The sequence below is a fragment of the Monodelphis domestica genome, chromosome 3, assembly GCF_027887165.1.
Source record: "Monodelphis domestica isolate mMonDom1 chromosome 3, mMonDom1.pri, whole genome shotgun sequence".
Lineage (NCBI taxonomy): Eukaryota > Metazoa > Chordata > Mammalia > Didelphimorphia > Didelphidae > Monodelphis > Monodelphis domestica.
The window spans coordinates 10,726,385-10,749,824 of NC_077229.1; the positions used below are offsets into that span (position 1 = coordinate 10,726,385).

General features: G+C 37.5%; 1 protein-coding gene and 1 pseudogene across 1 annotated transcript in view; both read left to right on the top strand.

The window, feature by feature from the left end:
* Nucleotides 1-10,915, top strand: part of VN2R544 (vomeronasal 2 receptor 544) — a 45,083-nt gene extending 34,168 nt beyond the window's left edge. Inside the window, exons 5-6 of the mRNA NM_001099559.1 lie at nt 1,675-1,798; nt 10,020-10,915. Coding sequence (NP_001093029.1) covers nt 1,675-1,798; nt 10,020-10,915 — 1,020 coding nt within the window. The remainder of the gene's footprint in view (nt 1-1,674; nt 1,799-10,019) is intronic.
* Nucleotides 14,691-23,440, top strand: part of VN2R545P (vomeronasal 2 receptor 545 pseudogene) — a 41,298-nt pseudogene continuing 32,548 nt past the window's right edge.

The following is a 23,440-nucleotide window of genomic DNA, read 5'->3' on the forward strand; positions in this document are numbered from 1 at the left end:
TTTGTCACTTGTGCCATAAGCCATTGGCCTAGGGGTACCAACAAGTTTTCCCTTGGGATCATTAGAATATCTTGTGCTGTTTATTCTAAGGGTAGTCTACATTAATTGGGGAGTGTAAACCTTAAAATTTCTTAGACTTATGAATGTTGGAAATTTCCCCATTGGGAAATTTCATACTGGAAAAAATCTCCTACTGATAGTAAGAACTCTATTGGAATATGAAACTCCTTGGCATGGGAGGATCCTTCTCCTCCCTACTTAAGACTACTTTAGGACAGAAACCTTTTGGCTTTGACCTATGCTTAAGCATAGAACAGGAAGTTCTTTGAGTCATGATTGATTTTAGAATTGATACAATAGAGATACTTGGAATGACAGAACCAGGTCTTGGAAACTACAATCTCCACCCTACTCAGAGTAACAGGATTTAGGAAGGGCTGCAGCAAAGATCAAGATTTAATTATTTGAGAATATGACCTTCAACAAACATGTACAAAGGGGGCAGACCTCTGGGTGGTCCTTAAGCTAGAGCCACCATTGGCGCAGGAGAGACATCGACAGTGATTGGTAGATGTGAGAACTGAGGGGAGGGAACTTAGATTTTTTTCTTAAAGATAGCGGGGTCTGAGGACTGAGGAGGTTTTATGTTCTGAAGGAGGTCTGAGAGTAGAGAGGTCCTGGAGGGAGAGCTCCTGGAGATGTCTTGAAGGAGGCTGTGGAAGGAGAACTCAGGAAGAGTCAGGAAGAGGATTCTCTGGAAACATTTCTTGAAAGGAGGCTCTCTTGAAGGTGGAGCCTGAGGTTGGCATGAGAAGCCTTACTTAGAGAGATCTTGGGTGAATGATAAAACCAACTGACTGATTTATCTCTTAGGACTGAGGTCTAGGCCTTATTGGCTTGAGGCCCTTCATTCTTATTCCTTTCTTACTTTCTCTCTTTTTCTATTGATTAATCAGTGTATTACAAATTAAATTTCTCTATAAAACCCAGTTGGCTTGGGCATATTCATAAATTGGGAAGATATTGCCTGGCAACCATCTTATATTTATATAAAACCAAGACACAATAGAAAACATATTTCAGTGGTCATAATTGTTATATATTTCCTTTGCTCCCAAACATTTTAATTATCACATTTTATGGCTCCCACTCTCTTATCTACAACTATTTAATGCTCAAAACTATTTTAAATCTAACAGGAGCTATAGGTCATGTTCTCATTCACAGCATGGAACCTGAGGAAGCAACAAAAAAATCCCAAATAAAAAGAGAAGCACAAAAGCAAAATGGCTGTCTGATGAGACTTTACAAATAGTTAATGAGAGAAGGAAAGTAAAAGACAAAGGAGAAAGAAGATACCCATCTGCATGTAGAACTCTGGAGAAAAGCAAGAAGACCTATGAAGATTTCCTTAAATGAAAAATACAAAGAAAAGGGAGAAAATAATAAAATGGGAAAGAAGATATCTGCCAGGAAATCTATGACAATGGATTTGAATTCAAGTTTTCTTGACTCCAAGCTTAGCACTCTCTATATTCATGCTCTATACCTAGCTGTCTATGGGAGAAACTATTGAAGCCAAGATAGCATAGAAGTTAAGTTTCCTTTTCCTGCATCAAATCTCAGTAGCTCTCAATTACAGATGTGCATTCTCCTCTCCTGTTACTGTCTTAGGTTCCCTGTGCAGTATGCAGTGAGAGCTGTAATCCTGGATTCAGGAAGACTCCATTGGAGGGGGAGGCTGCCTGTTGTTTTAGCTGCTCCCCTTGTCTAGAAGGGGAGATTTCCAGTCATAAGGGTGAGTTTCCTCAGGGAAGTCCCTTTTCATAGTCACCAATAAAGAAAAAAACACGTTATTCTCATACAATCCCCCACAACCCTTTGGAACAACATTTTCTGAGTAAGAAGGCACATGATGTGAAGAAAAAACAAGAATATACTAAAAAATGAACCCACAGTTGTTGGTTTTTGGTCTTCATACTGGAAAAAAGACCACAATGACATGACTGGTTATCATGTCTTCTGACCCATTCATAAAACTGGATTTAAGTGAGGCAGAGAAACTAAGAGTCTTTGTCCTCAACCTCGCTTCCAGAGTCATCAAAGTTCAATTTTTGTAGGAGAACTTTTGAGATGATGCACTGAATTTGGAAAGAGTGCCCTTTGTCAAGAATGACAATTCCAACAATTAGCTTAAAAATAAAAGAAAAATTTATTAATTTGGAGACCATGTTGAAAGACTGTGAGGCAAGTGCAAAAGTAGACACTGCCTTCTAACAGAGATGGGTTCTGAGCTTCTTATACCCTTTAGACAACAGGGTGGCATGACCAGAGATGAGGAGATGGGAGAAGTGGGGGATGTTCACCACCTAACCAGGGATGGAGTGATGTTTTGTGTCCCAAAGACACAAGGGTGCCAGGTGGAGTCAAGATGGCAGCCTAGAAGGAACAGAAATTCAGACCTCTGAATACCCTTCCTAACTGATCATAAACTAAATGCTCCCAGAGGACTGAAAAACAAACTTAACAACAAGACAGAGCCAAGGAACCCTCCTGCTGGACTTAATTCAAAAGGTATGTCCCCCCAAAAAGCTGGAATCCAAGAACACTCAGGTTTAAGGGGAAGACAGAAGGAAGGTCCCAGGACCCATCCCCCCCTCCCACCCAGAGCGCTGAGACTCCCAGACCCCAGCAGCAGCGGGAACTTCTGGGCGGACAAAGTTGATGGTCTGGAGGGCATACATTGCAATCAGAGCTGTGATGAGTTCAGAGTCTCCAACACAGATGGCAGGGAAGGAGCTAGAGAAGGAGCATAGACCTGGTAGCCTGGCCAGAGCTGTGGAGATCCTCCATATTTGTTCTAGTCTTCCAGGAAGTTTGGGGCTCAGTGCACACCTAGCCCAACTAAGCTGAATTTAATCCCATCAAAAGTCTCCAGAACTCAGTAAAGCCCAGGCTCCACACCCATCTTCATTGACTGCTGGACTTTAATCCAATCAAAAGCCTCCAAAGGACAGGGAAGCTCAAACCCCAACAAACCTCCACCAGAGACCACACCAAGAGATCTCCTGTTAAAGCTCCAAGAGGGGAGACTGGCAGAAGCCCCCAAACCAAAAAAATTAGAGGAGCAAGAGCACAAACAAATACAGGGAGTAAAGAAGTGGTGAATTTGAGCAAACAACAGAAAAAGAAGAAAGAAACTACAATAGACAGCTTCTACTCAGCAAATGGAACAGAAGGGGAGAGATCAGCAAACGATAAATCAGAAATCCCAGCGAATTGGATACAGGCTGTGGAAGAACTCAAAACACAATTAAGAGAGGCTGAAGACAATTGGGAAAAGAACTTAAAAATTAAGATAAGTCATCTGGAAACAGAGGCACTTGAACTAAAACGAGAAAATAGTGTCTTGAAATCCAAAATCAACCAGCTGGAAAATGAGGCAAAGGAGATGAAAGATGAGGTGAAGAAGATGAAAGATGAGGAAAAGGAGATGAAAGACAAGATAAAGAGGATGAAAGATGACCTCCAAAGAAAATCAGACCAGAAGGAGAGGGATGACAAAAAAAGCCAGGGTTGAAATCCAGTCTTTAAGAACCAGAATATAACAACTGGAATTAAGTGACCTCACAAGGCAGCAGGACACTATAAAACAAAATGAAAAGAATGAAAAAATTGAGGAAAATATGAAGCATCTCATTCACAAAACAGACGATTTAGAAAATCATTCGTGTAGAGCCTGGTAATCAGGGTCTACAAGAGGGGGTTGTCCTTTGTGATAGGGACTGGAGGAGAAGTAGGGAATCAGCGAACCAGGGTGAAGAATGACAGACACGGACAAGTCAGTGTTTGAATAGGGCAGGCAACCCCTATGATTTTCCCTTTGGGAGGAAAATATGAGGATCAATGGAATACGAGGTAGAGGTTAAGATGGAGGTATAGAATGTAAGCCGACAGGGGCTGGAGCCTCGGAGAGAAAGAGATTCAGAAAGAGAGAGAGAAAGAGGGAGACAAGATTAAGGAGCAGAGCAGATCTCCACAAAAGGGGAGAGGAAGTCCAAGAGGAAGTTCAGAAGGGTTGCCTTTGCTTTTATTGTTGAGGAAGCAAGGAAGTGTTTTCAATCACATAGCAATCACATCACAGAGCACAGACAATTAAGATTGGGTGGCAAGGTAGAGGGAACACCTTTGGGCATGTAGATTGCTTTCCCGGGCAACTGTGGCTCCGATCATGTTAATGAGTTTGTCCTAGGCAAGGGCCACATGGCCAATTCAAGGTTACATTCACAAACCTCATTGATATAACCTTATGCTTGGAGACACAGTAGCCATACAGTCATTTATGATTCATAGATGTGAATATGCTTGAAATGCTACAATTCGAGAAGAGACAATTTAAGAATCATGGGTCTACCAGAAGACCATGACAAAAGAAAAAGCCTGGACATAATACTACAGGAAATTATTCAGGAAAATTGTCCTGATATCCTAGAACAAGAGGGGAAAGTGGAGATTGAAAGAATCCACAGATCACCTCCTGTATTTAATCCCCAACTGACAACATCCAGGAATGTTATAGCTAAACTCAAAAACTATCAGACCAAAGAAAAGATATTACAAGCTGCCAAGAAGAAGCCATTCAGATACCACGGAAACACAGTAAGGACAACTCAGGATCTGGCTGCATCCACACTGAAGGACCGAAAGGCATGGAATATGATATTCTGGAAAGCAAGGGAACTAGGTCTACAACCAAGAATAAAATACCCACCAAATACACAAGGGTGACTTAAATAGTTCAGGGAATGATGCAATGTCTTAGATACAACCCAATGTTTATCAGAGCAGAACTGGGAAATGCATATCTGTTTTCATCACAAATTTTGGGGGAAATTCAAAGGGAATATTTCTCTCAGGGGTCTTTCCTTATTGTGGGTCTCTGATGCTCAGGGTTATCTTTTCTCAGTACTACAAGAATGAAAGGAAGGAAAGGAATTTTCCTACATTCCTTTTGACCCAGAACACTTCTAGAGTTTGGGATGTCCAGAGGAAACCCTGGGTCCCATGCCATAGTGACAAGATAAAATGAAAAAGTAGCCATTCTGGTACCTTTGTTCCCACTCCATTACAAGAAGTATAATGCTTAGAAAAAACTCTTTGCTGTCTTATTTCTTTGATCAACTGAAATTCCTTGATTTTCTCTCTCTAGGTTGTTGTCAAGAGGGTATACAGTTCAATGGGTGTTTATTTCAGGATATTCTTCTCAGTTTTCATTGCTATTACATGATCTTTTATTTGGACAGTGAAGTTCCTTGCAGTTGTAGGTGACAGTTGTGAGTGTGAAACCCCCTACACCCTTTTATGATTATAATAGTATTAGCTTTTATGATTATAACACAAATAATATAATTTGCTTTATATTAATTATAAACATTAACTAAGAAAAATATAATTTAAGGAAGGTATCAAATCTTGCTGACAAGCACTTTGACCTAAATCCTTTAATCTAAGTATCAACCAAGCCCACCATGCCCTGATGCAAAATCATAAGACAGGAAGTAGAAGGCCTCTCTCAGGTACAAAAGTCATGCATAAATGTCATCCATCTAACTGCTGATTCCTAGTCATCAGAGGAAAAAACATTATATCCTAACCCTTTGCTGAAAAGGTTTTGGAAAAGCCGATAATAAATATAGTTACCACCCATAGTGATCTTTTTTTTTTTTGCTTGTATCAGCTTATTCAACACTTGCAAGATCTGTCCATGTAAAAAAAATTGTATTCACTTTTTTATCTTTTTTTATCTTTTTATCTTTTATGATAATATGTCATCAGGTTTCTATGTATTTAAAAAAAGCTATCTCCTGAGGCTCAGGGTCTTTGGTTTTTGGCATTGACCAGAATCTGGCTTTTTTATGAAGTTGGTGACATCTCAAGAAACCTCTTAATTATTAGCTTGGAAACTTTTTATTGATGTTTATAATTAATTTTGACCTTGTTTCCCTTATTGGTGTTTCTGCTAATAAATTTTCACCGCACCATATAAGAACAACCTGGTGCATTTAAAAACATACATACACATGCATGTATGTATGTATCATGTGCTATATGGGTATATATGCATGCATAAATCTATATGTGTATATATGTATATAAATACTGTACTGAAATGGAATCAAAGTTCCCCAAGGTATATAAGGTTGGTGACTGCAATGTTCCATTGGGAATTTAGTCTAAAATATTGGGAAACAATTCCAAGAAAAATCGTTCCTGGCAGACAAGAAACAAAAGGAGACAGAAATTAGGCACTTTGAGTGTCTGTGATTGATGTTAAAGTTAGGTCACTTAAAGTGAGATTTTTGGTCTGAAATTAATCTTCAAATGCCATTAGAACAAATTGCTTTCATGTTCAAATTCAGGGGAACCATCTCCTACCTCTTTGCCCCAATTGGGATGTTGTGTTCTCTTAGTGCTACACCTACTTCCATCATAACAACACCAGAGTCTGGGATGTGAGAGTCTAAGAGTATCTGGAAAAGTAAATTGTGCTAGAAATGACCAAATTGTTTGGGATTGGGGTTTGGATTAAAGAAGTTTAAAATCAGGAACAAGATACCTGATATCTACAAATATAAGGAAAGTGGAGAGAAGCCATAAATCTTCCCTACATTCCGATTCCCTACACTCTTTGTTTTTCTTTCTCTGTAGACTTCTGTCTCTGTCTCTGTGTCTTTGTCTCTCACATTTTTTCTCTCCACTCCCTACCTTAGTTACTGCCAAGCATGACCCACTCCAAAACTGAACTTTGATTAAACTTTGTTGCTTTAAATATGCTTCATTCCAATTGGGTTGGTTCATCCACAACTAAGCAAATTTCTGTTCCAGGGAAAGAAGAAAATAAGACTTTATGACTAGGACTAAAATTCTATGACTTTTCATAGGTTTCAGAACACCAGAATTTCTTTCCCCAGAGTAATGTATGAATACTGTCAAGTGAAAGGATATGAAGCCCAGATGATCAGAGGTAAAACCTAGCATCCCAGCTACAGGGAAAGAGAAAGAGTCAACTTACTAAGGAAGCCAGCTCTCATTAGCAAGTGAAATTGAAAGAGAGAGGAAAAAATAGAGATAGAAAGAGCAGACACCTAAACGACTGGGAGTGATGGCAAGCGAGTGAGACACACACAGCACAATGATTTGTAGCTAGGTCTACTATTTGTTGTGACAAAGAGAAAGATTTTTATTGAACACAGAGTTTTAAGCATTACATAATTTTAAAAGGTCTGACTTTCCTATAGAATAATGTTTAAGAAAAGGCTTTACCCAAAACATTTCTAAGGCATTTCTACAAACCCAAGAAATTGAGAAATGTTGACCATAACTTGATGATTTACAGGAATCAAGGGGGGAAAGCATCTGGGTCATTTGGTCATGACATTACAAAAGCTTCTTTGGTCATCAAAATAATGAAGATTCAAGGATTATTATGAAGGAAGCTTTTCAGGAGATGTCTTTATCTGTGTTATAGCTAGACAATACTTTTTGAGCTGCTATTTTGAGACTCTGACATTGCCAAAGAAATCTCAGGCAAACTCATAAGTAGGTCTTGGCTGCTTTTTCTCAGGGAGCCTAATTTGCCTTAGGTTCCTCCACAGAATACCCAGTTTGATATGGAGGAAATAAGAGGAATAATGGAACACACTGATTCAGATTTGCAATTAAATTAACAATAAAATAAAACAATAAAATATCTATTACAGTCTCACTTTACTGACTGCCTAAAGCAAGTTGTGCATGTTCTCTAAAGGTGCTAACTAACCCAAGCAGAAAGCATAGACCCTCTGCTGAATTACAGAGGGATCCTCTGGAGTTGGCAAGGTCTTTCGCATCCACCTGTTTGTGGATCACATTCCATTGTTTGTACCTAGCTCTGTAATATTTTACAGACTGCAACACTATTTATCAATCAGTCTATAATCCTTTAAAAAGTGTGGCTTGACAGTCCACATATTGCAAGGCTCGTAGATCCTATATTTTCCAGGATATGACATTCATTTAGAAAGACAACTTTAGAGACTATTCATCAGTATGGATGTCTGGGGCAGAGAGTACAGGAAATATCTTGGGCCACGAGTTGAATAGGAGAGAACAACCTTTAATACTTCTGGGGAATTATTGGCTTCCTTAATGACCCCAAGCATAATCCAGAAATGAAAGCTGATTTTTTTTTTAAAACCAACATCTTAAGAATTTTTTTTTCAATCTGTGAGATATGGATTACAACAATCTCCCAAGAACTAAGATGAAAAATTACTCCAAAAGCTATTGAGAGTCACATAGTAAAGGTGAAGAGATTTTTCACCATATGACTAAGAGGTCATTAAAAGAATGAGAGAACAATATGTATGAGAGTAAAAGCATTGTAGGTTAGAAAGAGATTGAGATAGTCACAAAATGAAAGAGAATGATGAGAAGGGGCCAGTCAAGGTGCTCCCTTGATTTACAGATTTCAGGAGTTAATGACGAAGGCCTTGAGCAAACTAGACAGAATTCTTATGGTCTCTGAAATTGGTGGAAGGATAGGGACAAGAGCTCCAAGGTTGGTCAGCCAGAGAGTTTACACCACTCCCTGATCTGTTCTATTATCTTGGTGTAGGAACTTATGCATCACTCATCTACAATAAGGATAGTGTCTTAAACTGGTGGTGATGTTGATGAACATAATTACATGAACAAACATCATTTAAATAGTGCTTAAACTTTGTGCTTTCTATATGCTAAGTTGAACCTCCTGACAAATCTGTGAGGCGGGTGCTATTATTATCTTCATTTCACTGAAATGGAAACTAAGACAAAGGTAAAGTGACTTACCCAGGGTCACATAACTGGTAGCCAGGATTTGAACAAAAAGCATTTGGAACTCCAAATCCTGTATCTTATTCCTGTTACAACCTACTTCCTCATACTATATAATAAGATTTTACTGTTTCTATAGGGATTTGTGTTATTTCAAGCTTACAACTATGTCTGAATTTCCACCCCTGATGTCACAGAGGCAATTCAACATTTGGTGTAGTAGTGGAAAGATCCAAGTTACAGAAGATCAGAGAAAAGGGAGAGAGAAGTAAAGAGGAGGAAAGAGAGAATATCTAAGGAAGTGACAGCAAGGAAGACTCTAGGGGGCCAAAGAGGGTTTTTGAAATACAATTTCCAGAGTAAACTTTAAGAAATTCTCATGGTTCTGAATCAGAGGATTAAAATATAACCATTCCACTATTTTAAAACAGATAAAAAACAATTCAGCCTATAACCCAATGAAAATTTGGTCTTAAAACTATCTGATTAAACCCTGATATTGAAGTTGTTGAACTCACTGTTTAATATATCATAGAAAGGCATTGGTTTCCTGATGATTAATAATAGGACAACTTAAAAATAAAATTCTCCTATGAGAAATCTGCCATGTATTCATTCAATTATAAATCAATCAATGCCTATTTAGTATGGATAGTCTTGATGATATTACAAAGAGAAAAAAATAATTCCTACATTAATGGAGCTTCCATTCTAATGGAGGAAATAACATGAACATACACAGTAAAGGCATCTACAAAATATGAATTAAATTCATAAAAATTCGTAGTGAGAGAGGGTATACTGACTGCTGAGAAAAATGAGGAAAGGTTAAAATGTTCCATATACAGCTAGAGTTGTTGCACAACACAAAAGATACAGAAGCATTCTTTACATTTCATATAAAAGACCTCCAGGTTCTAAGTTTATTGCACAATCAAAATAGATTAAAAACAGTTATCATCAGTTAAGTAAAGGTAATATAGAGAATCAATGTGATGTAAGCCCAATCAATAATAAAGGACATGAACTTAGACATCCTACACTTAAGTGCATCCTGAGGAGACAGAAGGAACTGTTACCACAATGATAATTCTTTCCTACATCTGGGCATGGGGAATATTATTTGAATCTAAACCTTAATCAACCCTGTTTCTCTCTTACAGATGCAGAGTTTTGTACAAAGTGCCCAGAAGATGAATATCCAAATAAGCACAAAGATCGCTGCCTCCCCAAGGTTGTCACCTTCCTGAATGGAAAAGAAACTTTGGGGATGACTTTGGGGCTTGTGGCAGTCTCCTTCTCTTTGCTGACAGCTCTGGTTCTGGGGGTCTTTGTGAAGTTCCAAGACACTCCCATAGTCAAAGCCAATAACAGGACTCTCAGCTATACTCTCCTCATCTCCCTTATCTTCTGCTTCCTCTGCTCCCTGCTCTTCATTGGCCATCCTACCACTGCCACCTGCCTCTTACAACAAACAGTATTTGCAATTGTCTTCACAGTGGCTGTTTCCTCCATTTTGGCCAAAACTCTAATCGTGGTTCTGGCTTTCAGGGTTATAAGACCAGGGAGCAGAATTCAGATGTTCATACAGCCTAGAGTGTCCAACTATATTGTTTTCATCTGCTCAGGGATTCAAGTGACTTTCTGTGGCATCTGGCTGGGCACCTCTCCCCCCTTCCCAGAGGCAGACACACACTCTGAATATGGCCATATAATCATTAGGTGTAACGAGGGTTCTGCCTTTGCCTTTTACTGTGTCCTGGGCTACATGGCCCTTCTGGCTCTGGGGAGCTTTACTGTGGCTTTCCTGGCCAGGAACCTGCCTGATACCTTCAATGAAGCCAAGTTCATCACTTTCAGCATGCTGGTGTTTTGCAGTGTCTGGGTCTCTTTTCTGCCCACATACCAGAGCTCCAAAGGGAAGGCCATGGTGGTGGTGGAGATCTTCTCCATCCTGGCCTCCAGTGCTGGATTACTGGGCTGCATCTTTATTCCCAAATGTTATATCATCCTCCTGAAGCCAGACAGAAATACCCAAGAACAGATCAAGAATAAATGAGATTTGGTTTAATAAACACAGGATTGCAATGGTGATTTACTTGTGCATTGTTCATCTAAAATATTCCATTGATTCCCTTGCTCTATTGATTAGTCAATGACAGATTGTTTTGGTGACTATTGGTTTATAATACAATTTGAGATCTGGTACAAATAGACCAATTCCGTGAATTTTTCATTAATTAACTTGATATTCTTGACCTTTTATTCTTCCTGATAAATTTTGTTATTCATTTTCCTTGTTCTGTGAAATAATTTTTGAGTAACTTATTTGTCATGCAACTGAATAGGTAAATTAATATAGGTAGACTTATTATTTTTATTATATTGGTTCAGCCTACTTATAAGCAATTAATGTTTTCCAGTTATTTAGATCTGTGTGGGGAAAAAAAAAAGTTTGTAATGGTGATCATATAGTTCCAGGGTATGTCTTGACAGTTAGAACCCAAGTATTTGATGTTGTCTGGAGTTGTTTTAAATGGAATTTCTCTATCTGTTGCTGCTGGACTGTATTGGTGATATATAGAAATGCTGATGTTTTCTGTGGGCATAGAAGGAGAAAAGAAATAGCGACCTTCTTGTCATAAAACCCTCCAGTGGGAATAGCTTACCTGGGAGACAGTCATGGGATTGGCCAGGATTAGAGTCATTTTCTTAGGTGAGGTAATTCTTGATTGTCACTTGTGGCAAATCTTGACCATGACCCTATTCTCTGACTTTCTACACACTCTGGAGAACTTGGTCTCCACTCCTGGTTCCAGATAGATATGATAGAAGAAAATTTTGTCTTCTCTGGGCAGGAATCACATCTCTAGGACACTTTCTACAGAAACCCTCCTTCCTCTGCTTTCTGGCATATCTTTGTGTTTTATACCTCCATTATACTTGTTATAAGGAGTTTTCTTAATTTTTCTCTGTCTCTTTGAAAGCAGAATTTCTATGGTAGAGAGAGTTACTTAATCTCACTCTGTCTCTTAAGAGCAATTTTCTTAATCTCATGCTGTCTCTTTAAGAGCAGAATTTATAAGGAAAGGTTAGAGTTGGCAGGAAAGTCATTTTCTCTGGCTACTGAGGGAGCAGAGTTCTGGGGTTTTCTATGTGGGTCACTCTCTGTAAAGAGGTTCTGACAGTTGACTTCTGACAATTTGGACTCAGAAGGAGGTTAGAGAAGAAAAACATGTACTAATTAGCATAGGTAGATAGATAGAATTTAGAATTTAATCTTAAATAGCATAGTTGAGTTTAGGCCTGCTTTGTCATGCAAAAAGATCCTGCCCAAGAAGGCACTTAGATTTATTATTTACTAGAAATCTTAGTATAGGGTTTGAATTTTAATCATAGTCATATGATATAAGAACTATAATCTCCTATTTCCTACCTCCTACTTCCAATCCCAGCCCTCCTCAGAATAAATATTCACAGTTTTCCAAAATGCTTTACAGATATTTATCAAACTCCTGCATAATATTTTAACCTCTCACATAATGTAAGCTCCTTGAGAGCAGAGACTACTTTATTTCATTGTATTTTTATCACCAAGACTGAGCACAGAGGCTGGCACATAGCAAGAATTTAATAAATGTTTTATATATATATATACATATATATATATAATTTATATATAATTTATCTATCTATCTATCTACCTATCTATCTGTCTATCTGGCTGGCTACCCACCTACTTAGCCATCTGTTATCCCTCATTCTCCTTTAGTTTGGAAAACAATTTTCATCCCTGCAAATCACAGTAAGTACAGTCCTGTGCATGAAATACAAAGGCCACAGGCTGGAACCACTGCTGCAAAAACCCAGGTATCCAGGTCACTAACAGGTTTTCCAGATGTGAGGAACACCTGGTGGTTGTGGATTTTCTTGAAGACGATAAAGTGGAGTTTTCAAATTCTCTATTACTTGGCTCAACTGCATTTAATTAAGAAAAATGTCCTGCTTTGCTAATTGGTCTCTTCAGAAGGCAAGCCAGAGGACCTAAATATTTCAGAATTTAATTCCTACCATGTAAACATCCCTTCCTGGCTGGTTTATTTACCCTCTGTGTTCAGTCAATTCAATTCTGTCATTACTTCTGTAGAGATGCATGAGTTTGGTCCCCTGTGCCTGTACTCACCATTCCTTTAATTTTTCATTCTAAAATAGACTTCCCTGGACACCATTTCCCTATGTTTGTCATCTCTCCCTGTTAGAATATGAGTTTCTTGAGAGCAAAGATTGTCTTTGCTTTGATTTTTGTCACTAGCATGTAACAGTGACTAATAAAATACATTTTCATTCATTCATTTATCTGATCATTCATTACTACCATTGTGCTTGTCCTTTCTCCCCTAGGCTACATGGGTTGTCTATGATCAGTGGCAATATTGAGATAGGATGGATTTACAATCCATGATTTCAGGCTAAGCCACAGTTTATATCACTTCTTTTCCACTGCCAAAATTAACTCAAATTTCCAGAATGCTTAGTTACATCTTTAATGCCTTTTGATGAGTGTCCTCTGTGGTACCTTAAATGTCTATGGATACCCTGAAGGATTCATAGACACGTGCAGTTCTAGTTTCTTTCTAAGTGGATGAAGTAAGCTTCTGCAATTTTGTGGGGGACTTTAATTGGTAGGAAAATAAGTATTAGTTCAAGACCAGAATTCATCTCCCACACATCATATAAATGCAGGAAAGTCATTTTATTTTCTTGGTCATCAGTTTCTTCATCTATGAAAAGAAGACACTAAATTTGATTACTTCCAGACTCTCTTGCAACTCTAAATTCTTTACTTCCATTGACAAATGTATTCCCAAAGCCTGGCATTATAGCCTTATAATATAGTCTGCATGTGTCTATAATGCTAGTCACTGAAAGGAGGAATTGTGTCATAATCTTATTGGACTAAGTAACCTCTGAGGTCCATTTTGTCTACTTTGTCTCTGAGACTGTGATGCTAATATCTTGTCCAAAGAGGGGATAAGGAGTAAAGGGGGTATGTAAGTATTGTACATATTATAATAGATATTCAGAGTAAATTACACTGAATCTGGTGTATGAGACCTGGCTTATGTTGCTCCTGCTGTGGGGAAGTTGAAGAATATCAAGGCAATCAGTCATGTCGTAGAAATTTCTAGGTTTTTTTATCTTGTCACCTGCAATGAAATTTTTCATAAGGTTTGGTTATCACAGGCCAGTTGCTGAACTTAGGATACAGAAATTGTTTTCCTACAAAGAATTTCTATGCTGTTGTCCTCTTCTGGGAACAAGGGAAAGAACGTCCCAAACATAATTTTACATCAATGTTTTCCTTTGGATGCAGAGGCTCAGCTGGAGCTGCTCTGGGCTATATGGTCTCCAGAGTGTTTCATGGATGAAGACTTCTCTGCGGAGATTTAAAGTAGGAGGACTGGTACCCATCCACATCTAACAAGATATGAGACAGAGTTCATTAGTAAACATGGTGAACCTATAAAACTTCCATTGGTCTAGCACCATATGTGCTGACTTGAACATGGGCTTGGCTTATTGTGCATTATATTTCCTCAGATGTGGTAGGCAGTCCAGAGCCAGGCCATCTACATAAGAAGTCATTTCTATTGCTGGCCAATTCCTCATCAATTCATTTCTAAGACAGAGTGCTTTGCTCTAGTCCCAGTGATTCGTTGGTTTCCCCATGCTTGAAACTCTGACTCATTTTCAGAGAGATGTTACCCCATATTCAAAAAAATATTTCTCAGCCGCTTTCTTTCCTTGTTATATTTCTGCTGCTGCAGCTTCCAGGCTCTGGAAACAGGACAAAGAATCTCTCCTGCTTCCACCAGATTAATCCCATTGTTTCCAGAGATGGCGACCTGCTGATTGGGATTTTTTTAACCTTGCTCTCAGTTGAAGTGAACAGGGTAACAGGAGCAGAACTGTTTGAAAGTCCTCCTAACAAAGTCTGCAAGCCTTATCAGTAAGTGCCTTTTTATCTATGTGGGCTCCTTTCTCCCTTGCCCATTAAAAAATGGCCCCTGTAAATGAAACACAAAGGCAGGTCAATGCAGTGAGAGAAAACAGAACCTCTCCCCCTTTATTTGTCTCTCAGTTTTTTATTCTTGTCAGGTTTCCTCATGTCTAATTGGCTTTCAAAACTGAACAAAGAAAACATCTCCCCTCTGCTTTCTTATCCCCCAAAAAAGAGCCCAATCTTTTTTTATTTTGCTTCCCCTGTCCTTATCTTAAGCTAATATTTAAGCAGTGGAATTAAAGAATGTCAGATTCCTTAGATTCTAAGCCCCCTTGAATTAAGTTAGTAACCTAAAGCAAAAGTTCTTGAGCCTGTTACCCCTTTTCTCTCCTTGCGAAGTTAGTTCTATTGGGCAAACTGATATTTGGCAAGGAGAAGGAGGGGAATTGTTACTCCCTCAGCTCAGATTTCTTAGATCTCAATGCCATCCACCTTTAACATGTCCCCTGCCAATGTATATTATAGATATTAGTGTATTTATTTTGGCTTCTGGGCTCAAAGAGCATTCAGATAATCTACAGGATCTAGTATATGCTGGAAGATAGATAGATAGATAGATAGATAGATAGATAGATAGATAGATAGATAGATACAGAGATACAGAGATACAGAGATACAGAGATACAGAGATACAGAGATACAGAGATACAGAGATACAGAGATACAGAGATAGATACAGAGATAGATAGATACAGAGATAGATAGATAGATACAGAGATAGATAGATAGATACAGAGATAGATAGATACAGAGATAGATACATAGATACATAGATACATACATAGATAGGTACATAGATACATAGTTACATAGATACATAGATGGATAGATAGATAGATAGATAGATAGATAGATAGATAGATAGATAGATAGAGACGTAGATAGAGACATAGATAGAGACAGAGACAGAGACAGAGATAGAGATAGAGATAGAGATAGAGATAGAGATAGAGATAGAGATAGAGATAGAGATAGAGATAGAGATAGAGATAGAGATAGAGATAGAGATAGAGATAGAGATAGAGATAGAGATAGAGATTTGTGAAATGAGAGAATGACTCAGACAGGGAGAGCCACTTAAAAACCTAAAGCCATCAGCCCTCACCATCTCAGGCATCACAACATAGGAAACATATAAGAATAAAGCACATCAAGAATGATTACATTTAATATAAATGAAATGAGCTGAACTATTGAGAGTCCTTAGTTTTGATTCAAAGTATTGGAGAATTATTTCTTCCAAAGTATTATTTTTGAAGGCTTTGTAATGTTTTATGGCACTTGTTCCTATAGATGGCTGCACAAAAATTATCAGCAGGCCTTAGCCCTGATGTTTGCTATAGAGGCGGTTAACAGGGATCCCAATCTGTTGCCCAATATTTCCCTGGGATACCATCTCTACAACACCTACCATAGTGATGAGAGGACCTTGGAGAGCTCCCTGCAATGGCTATCTGGACAGGGCCAGTTCATCCCTAACTACAGTTACAGGCAACAGGGTAAGTCTGTGGCTGTTATTGGAGGAGCCACATCTGCTCTCTCTATCCAGATGGCAACTCTTTTTGACCTCTACAAGTTTCCACAGGTGAGTGATAATAAACCTGATATATTCTATGCCTCATTCAAAAAAATTTTTGATAATTATGATGACAATAATAATGTAAAAGCAACATCAATAATCATTTTTTGTTTTAAAAGCATTTTACATTTGTCTATCTTTTGAACCATAAAGCAAATCCATAAACCAAGTGTTATTATTTGTCCCATTTTACAGAGGATACCAAGATTGAGAAGAGTTAAGTGGCTTGTCCGAGATCATGCAATTAATATATTCCTTTGGCAGGATTTGGTCTTAAGACTTCTTGACACCAGCTAAACCCTCTCAGCACTGCAAAGGGCAGAGTCTCGAATGTAAATTTCTCCTGAAGCATCATGCAGATTGTATGTCAAGAATAGAATTGGAATTATTTAGATTCCCACCAGTGAAAGGAATTTCCAGGAAACCTACATATAGTTGCCCATAACAAAGATGAGTTCTGTGACAATTGGAGAAGTTGAGTATTTACAAAAGATTACACAATTTGCTGGTGAAAAGTAGGAAGTAGAACTTACACACAGGACTTCCAGTTGTATTGTTGATCAGTCTATTACATCTCACTCTGCATTTTACTTTTCAAAAACATGTGTTCCTTTAATGATAGTTCTGAAGTACTGAGAAGAGTCTTGCTTACAAAAGTAAAACTGAGCTTGAGCAATGGGGTAAAAAGTGCAAGTTTTAGGGACTAATGATAAGCATGTCTTTGATGGTGTGTTAAGTACCTTTATGATTGCTCAAATATGTGAGTAAATTGCTGACATTACTCATAATTTAGTCAGTAACTTTATTAAAATATGCTAAAAACACATATACATATGAGGAAATTCCTTTCAGAAAGTAGCTAATCTTTTTTAAATACTTATTATTATTTTCATTTTAATAAAAAATTCCACAGAAGTTTTATGAATTTATATGATCCATATTGTCTCCCTCCACTCTTCACTCCTCCCTCCCAGAACTGATAAGCAATTCCCTTGTATAAATGTGTCATACAAAACATATTTCCATGTAATTCATTCATGTTAGTGAATAATCTTATAAAGCCAACACCCCAAAACATATGCCCACTTAATTAAGTAATAAATCATATGCTTTCATAAGAATTTCTACTCCAACAGTTTTTGCTCTGAAAGTGGGATAGTGTTCTTTTTCAGAAGTCCCTCAGAGCTGTTCTGGATCATTGTTTTGTTGTTAGTTGAAAAGTCTTATCACACTTGATCATTCTACAATATTGCAGTTTTTGTGTATAATGTTCTGCTGGCTCTGCTTATTTTACTATGCATCAGTTTATGTAGGTCTTTACCTACTTTCTGAAATTATCCTGTTCATCATTTGTTACAGCATAATTGTATTCCAACACCATCATTTACCACCATTTGTTCAGCCATTCTCCAGTTGAGGGACATCCCTTTGGTTTCCAATTCTTTGTCACCCCAAAAGGAACTGCTATATTTTTGTACAAACAGGTCCTTTCCCACTTTTTAATCTCTTTGGGATACAGACCTAGTAATGGTATTACTGGATCAAAAAGTTTACATTCTTTTATAGCCCTTTGAGCATAATTCCAAAATGCCCTCCAAAATGATTGGATCAGTTCACAACTCTACCAGCAATGCATTAGTGTCCCAAATTTTGCCACGTCCCTTCAAATATTTGTAATTTTCTTTTACTGTCATAGTAGACAATGTGATAGGTGTGAAGTAGTACCTTATAGTTATTTTCATTTGTGTTTAACTAATCAAGAGGAATTTAGAACATTTTTTCATATGATTACTGATAGCTTCGATTTCTTCATCTGAAAACTGCCTATTCATATCTTTTGACCATTTATCAATTGAATAATGACTCAGTTTCTTTATATATTTGAGAAATGAGACATTTTTCAGAGAAATTTGTTATATAAAAATTTTCCCAGTTTGTAGTTTTCCTTCTAATCATGGTTGCATTGGTTTTATTTGTATGAAAACTTTTAAATTTAATATAATCAAAATTATTCATTTTATATGATGTAATGTTCTCTGTCTCTTGCTTGGTCATGAATTCTTCCCTTATCCAAATATATGGCAGCTATGCTCCCCTAATTTACTTATAATATCATTTTCCTTATAAATCATATACCCATTTTGACCATATCTTGGTATAGAATGTAAGTTATTGATCTAAACCTAATTTTTGTCATACTGTTTTCCAAATTTCCCAGCAGTTTTTGTCAAATACTGAGTTCTTATCTGAAAAGGTGGGATCTTTGGGTTTATCAAACATTAGATTACTGAGGTCATTTACTTGTAATCTATTTCATTGATCCACCTTCTCAACTCACCTTTTAAAGACTGGGAAAAGTCTATCTTGAGAGGCTGTTCTTGCAGGTGAACTAATCTGCATTGCAGCCTTGCTTCTTAACTAAAACTGGCATTGTTGACCAGTCATAAAAACAGCTGCTTTACTTAGTTCAAAACCAAAAAGAGAAGTAGGAATGAATTTAGAAACAGGAATAAAGGAAGATGTGAGTCCTTGATTTGAAAGAAATGGAGGCCAACCTTTTGTTAAGTATAATTTGGACACAGTATCTTAACTACTCTTAATACTTTGGTATTGAATTATTCATGTCAAGAGCACAAACAGGACCTAATTTCACTTATATCTTCACTCCTTATTTAAAGCTGGGGTAATTTCATTCAATATTATATTTTAACAATTGCTCCAAAAAATAAAGATTTGGTTTTAGACATCTTGGAAATGTTTCTAGTGAAATAGAAGTGAATATACTATTTTCAGAAACAACTGAGTTTGGTGGGAGTTCATCTGTGAATGTTTTTAAAGCATTGTCATCTTTAGCAACCATAACCTTTAGGGAACTGAAATTATGTGTCTCTGTATCAGTCACAAACTTTTGTTTGAGTTCTTGTGACTTTTTCTTTCTTTTTCTCTTGCATAATTCAATCCCATTATCCACTCTACACTGGAAAAAGTTCTCTAGGAATGATTTTATTTCCTTTACAGACTTTTCCTGTTTAGTTACTGTACAACTCATTTCAAAGGCTTTCATCTCATTTACTATCTGAGATGTCATTTCCTTAATTTCTGCCTCATATTCTTTAATCTTTTTCTGCCTTTCTCTTGCCTTATTGCAATGGCTATCGTCCACAGATTCACATCTTTGCACCAAATTTTCACTATTTCTCACGTTTTCACTATTAATTTCAACTGCAGCCTCATTGTCATTATTCATATTTGTCACACTAAATAACTTATGGGCTTGACATCATAACTCTCTTCTAATAATATCTGAATACTTTGGTTTTGCTCCAATTTCTATGGCCTTTTGCATCTCATTTAAGTCTGGAGCTTGCTGTGAGGACTTTAACTTACAATGTGAACAACAGGTGGACTTCTTGTACCTAGTTTGTGCATTCTGTTTGTCTCTGTTATTACTCTCATATTTCTTTTTTAAAAAACAGTTACTGATTAAGTGGCCTTTCTGGTGGCAAGAGAAACACTCCCTAGTTTCTCTTTGCACTGGTCTTGCCCTGTAACTCAGTATTTTTTGAGAAGATGTTGTGTAAGTTCTAACCATGTTCAGATTTTTAATTTCTTCAATTTCCTTTTGTTTTAAATCATTCTCTGTCCTCTCTAACTTATCTTTCAAGTCTTGGACTTGCTTACTCTGTTCAAAAGTATTTTCATGTAGATATCTCGCGGCCTCTCTCAACTCAATCAGGGAAACTGAGTCGTACTTAGAGAAATAGTTCTTGAAAAATACTTTTAAATTGGGTGTGCATCCCCTAAGAAATTGCCTACATACATGGTCAAATGTCTCTTCAGTATCAGCTTCTAGACCTAAGATTGCCATCTCTGACAGACGGTCTATGTATGTGCCAAGATGTTCCCCTTTACCCTGCCTGATCTTGTCATATTTGGCCCATGCCTTTGACTTTGAACAGCATAATTTAATGGCTGGCAACAAATCCTCTCTGCACCATCTAAGGTAAGATATGGCAGTTGGATTTGCAAAGTCCATATCCCCTCTTTGATCTACTGTTGGCCAGCTAGTTAAATTATTTTCAGATCTAGTTTTTTCCAAAAATTTCCTTTGTTCATGGGAGCTGAACAGTTCTGATAAAAGAAATTCAACATCCTCAAAATCTGGATCAAAGATCCAAAATGCTCTCTTCAGCTCCTTGTGGGACTTAAAGGGGTTGTCCACAATTTTTGGAAAACCACATTTAATGAACTCAAGTTCCTGGGGACTGAATTGCCTATGGACTTTTGAGTGAATAACACCAGCATTAGTTGTTAGCTTGGTGACTTCCTTCAATGGGCATATTTTCTCAGGGGCACTAGCAGCCTGGTTCTCATTTTCCTTGCCACTTTCAGTTTCCTGAGGTGCATTTTCTGTTTGCCCATTGTCCTTGCCCATAACTAAATCTAAACATTTTTCCTTGATCAGTCATTCAAATACAGCCTTAATCATGCCTTCTAAGTTGGTATCTACAGCCATAATCTTCTCTGCCTTAAGGGGAACCATGAATCTGAATACTTTCTTGACTTGGGATAGAGTCTGCAACACAGCCATAAAGATTACATTTACTTGTGCCAGGAGTTGCCAGAGAGCTAATTTATGTTGAAATGGGCATTGTAAAACAGTCATTGTAGCATTACTAATATCTACAGTTTCCACTACCATTTGGGTTATCTTGCTGTATAGTATATGGTATACCTAATAGCAGGCAATGGTTGTGATGATCAGCTCACAAAAAACTACTTGTTTGAACATTTTTACTGTCTTTCTTTCCTTCCTGTGGGATTCTTGGGTATAGTCAGACTAAGGGTGCCACTTTAAATAGAAGTGTAAACTGTAAGAAACTGAGTGAAACTACTACTGATTGAAATAGAGAGGTAAACTGAGGAAAACTATTTATACTTGAAACAGAAGTGTAAATTTGTGTGACACTATTACTTGTTGCAATGACTGAATGCTATGGCTTGAGACTAGAGAGCAGCTGCTACAGGGGAACCTGATGCTGCCACACAAGGGAACTGCTACACAGGGGAACTGCTCTGGGGAATGCTTTGGTATTTGCCTACTGATCCCTACTGATGGCTGATGGATCAGTATATCTTTCTAACCTCCTCCTCCCTTTCACTCCCTCCCTTCTCCAACCCTCTGCTCCCTGCCCCCCCTTCACCTCCCAATTCTTCTTGAAGCCTTTGGCTTCTTCCCTACCCCCTAAGTGAACTATAAAGATCTTTTCTTTTCCTTTTTCAAGTAGGGATTTATTGGGATAATGGAACGGGAAACTGAGGAAAGTGGGATGAGGGTTTCCCTAATCTATAAGGGAAATTTTGAGAGGGTTATGTAAATAGTCCAATAACAAAGGTGAGAAGAGGAACAGTTAGATAAATGGAGGACAACAGCTAAGATCTTCTTTCTTCTTTTACAACACCATCAAGGTCTCTCAGTTTCTCCTGGCCATCTTAAACTCTCAGAGAGACAATCAACTTGAAAGCCAAGTTTATCCTTCTCTACTCTCTGTGGCCAGAAAAAAACCTAACTCTTGTTAAGTCAATCTCAGAGAGCGCAGGGGTCTCCCTTTGATCAGAAAGCCCAAAGAAACAAGCCAGCACAATCAGTGTCTTCAGCCAGCCTTAACTGCCAGAGAGAGAGTGACACTCCCAGTCCCTTCCCCCTCATCAGCTCAACTGCCACTCCTCCTGAGAACATTCCGTTTTAGAATCTTCATCTTCATTGACAAAACAGGTCCCCAGCTTAGTTTCTTGCATCTTGGCTTGTCCTTCAAAACCTTTTTCTCTTCATGCCTCTTCCACACTAGGAAGAATTTTTTGATGTCATTAGAACTGGAATTATAGATGGTTCTGGCCATACACTTGGATACAAGAGTTAAAAAAAACAAACCTCTGACCGCAAAGTGTATAATAATTAACTTGGCCTTGAGATTTGGAAACTAGAGTGAGATTCCACAGATAACGCATACCTGGAACAGGACTCATCTTTCACTTTGTTTGTCAGATAATACATTAGCATAAAGACCTGGAAAGGCAAAAATCAGTCTGGTATTCTCATTCCAGAAATAGACAGACTCCTTCAAAGTGTGGTAATGTGGTGTCTATCTGATCCTTTGAAAGCAGAAAACAATGGTTATGGTTAGCAAGACCTAGCATCAGTCTTAATATGGGGGATGAACTTTTTTTACTGATAAGACAAATTTCTGGTTGAAGGTTGCTGCCAGGAGTTGCAAAATTCAGAGTGGTCAGAATTTCTGATGTCTCTTGGTGAATAGACATTGCATTTCAGTTGTGCCTTAATATACTTAGTAAGGTGTATCTATAGATTGGAGTTAATGTTAGGTATAGTCATGAAAGTCTGACATGATGTTGTCATACAACCAATTTCCAATGTTATCCATGTGTCTGAGAGCAATAAAAGAGGATTTTACAATTATGTACATTTTTAGCAAAAAAAGTAGGTATCTAAATTTCTTTTTAAATTATCTTTCATTCATTTACTTCAATATTACTAAGTCATATTTTAATATTTTGAACACTTTAAACATTTTAAAATTTTAAGCTCCAAATTCTCATCAGGGAAATATTCTTTAATAATTTCTTTAAATATGTTGTCCAGGTTATTTCTTTGATCATTGCATTAAGGAAGTCCATTAGATTTAAAATTATATCTCTTGGATATCTTTTCCAGATCAGTCCTTTTTCTGATGAGGTATTTCATAATGTTTTCTTTTTTTTTTTCATTCTGTTAACTTTGTTTTTATTATTTTGTGATGTCCCATGGAGCCATTAGCTTCCATTTTCCCAATTCAAATTTTTAAGGAATTATATTCTTCAATTAGCTTTTGTACATCATTTTCTGTTTGGCCAATTCTGTTATTTAAAATGTTTATTTCTTC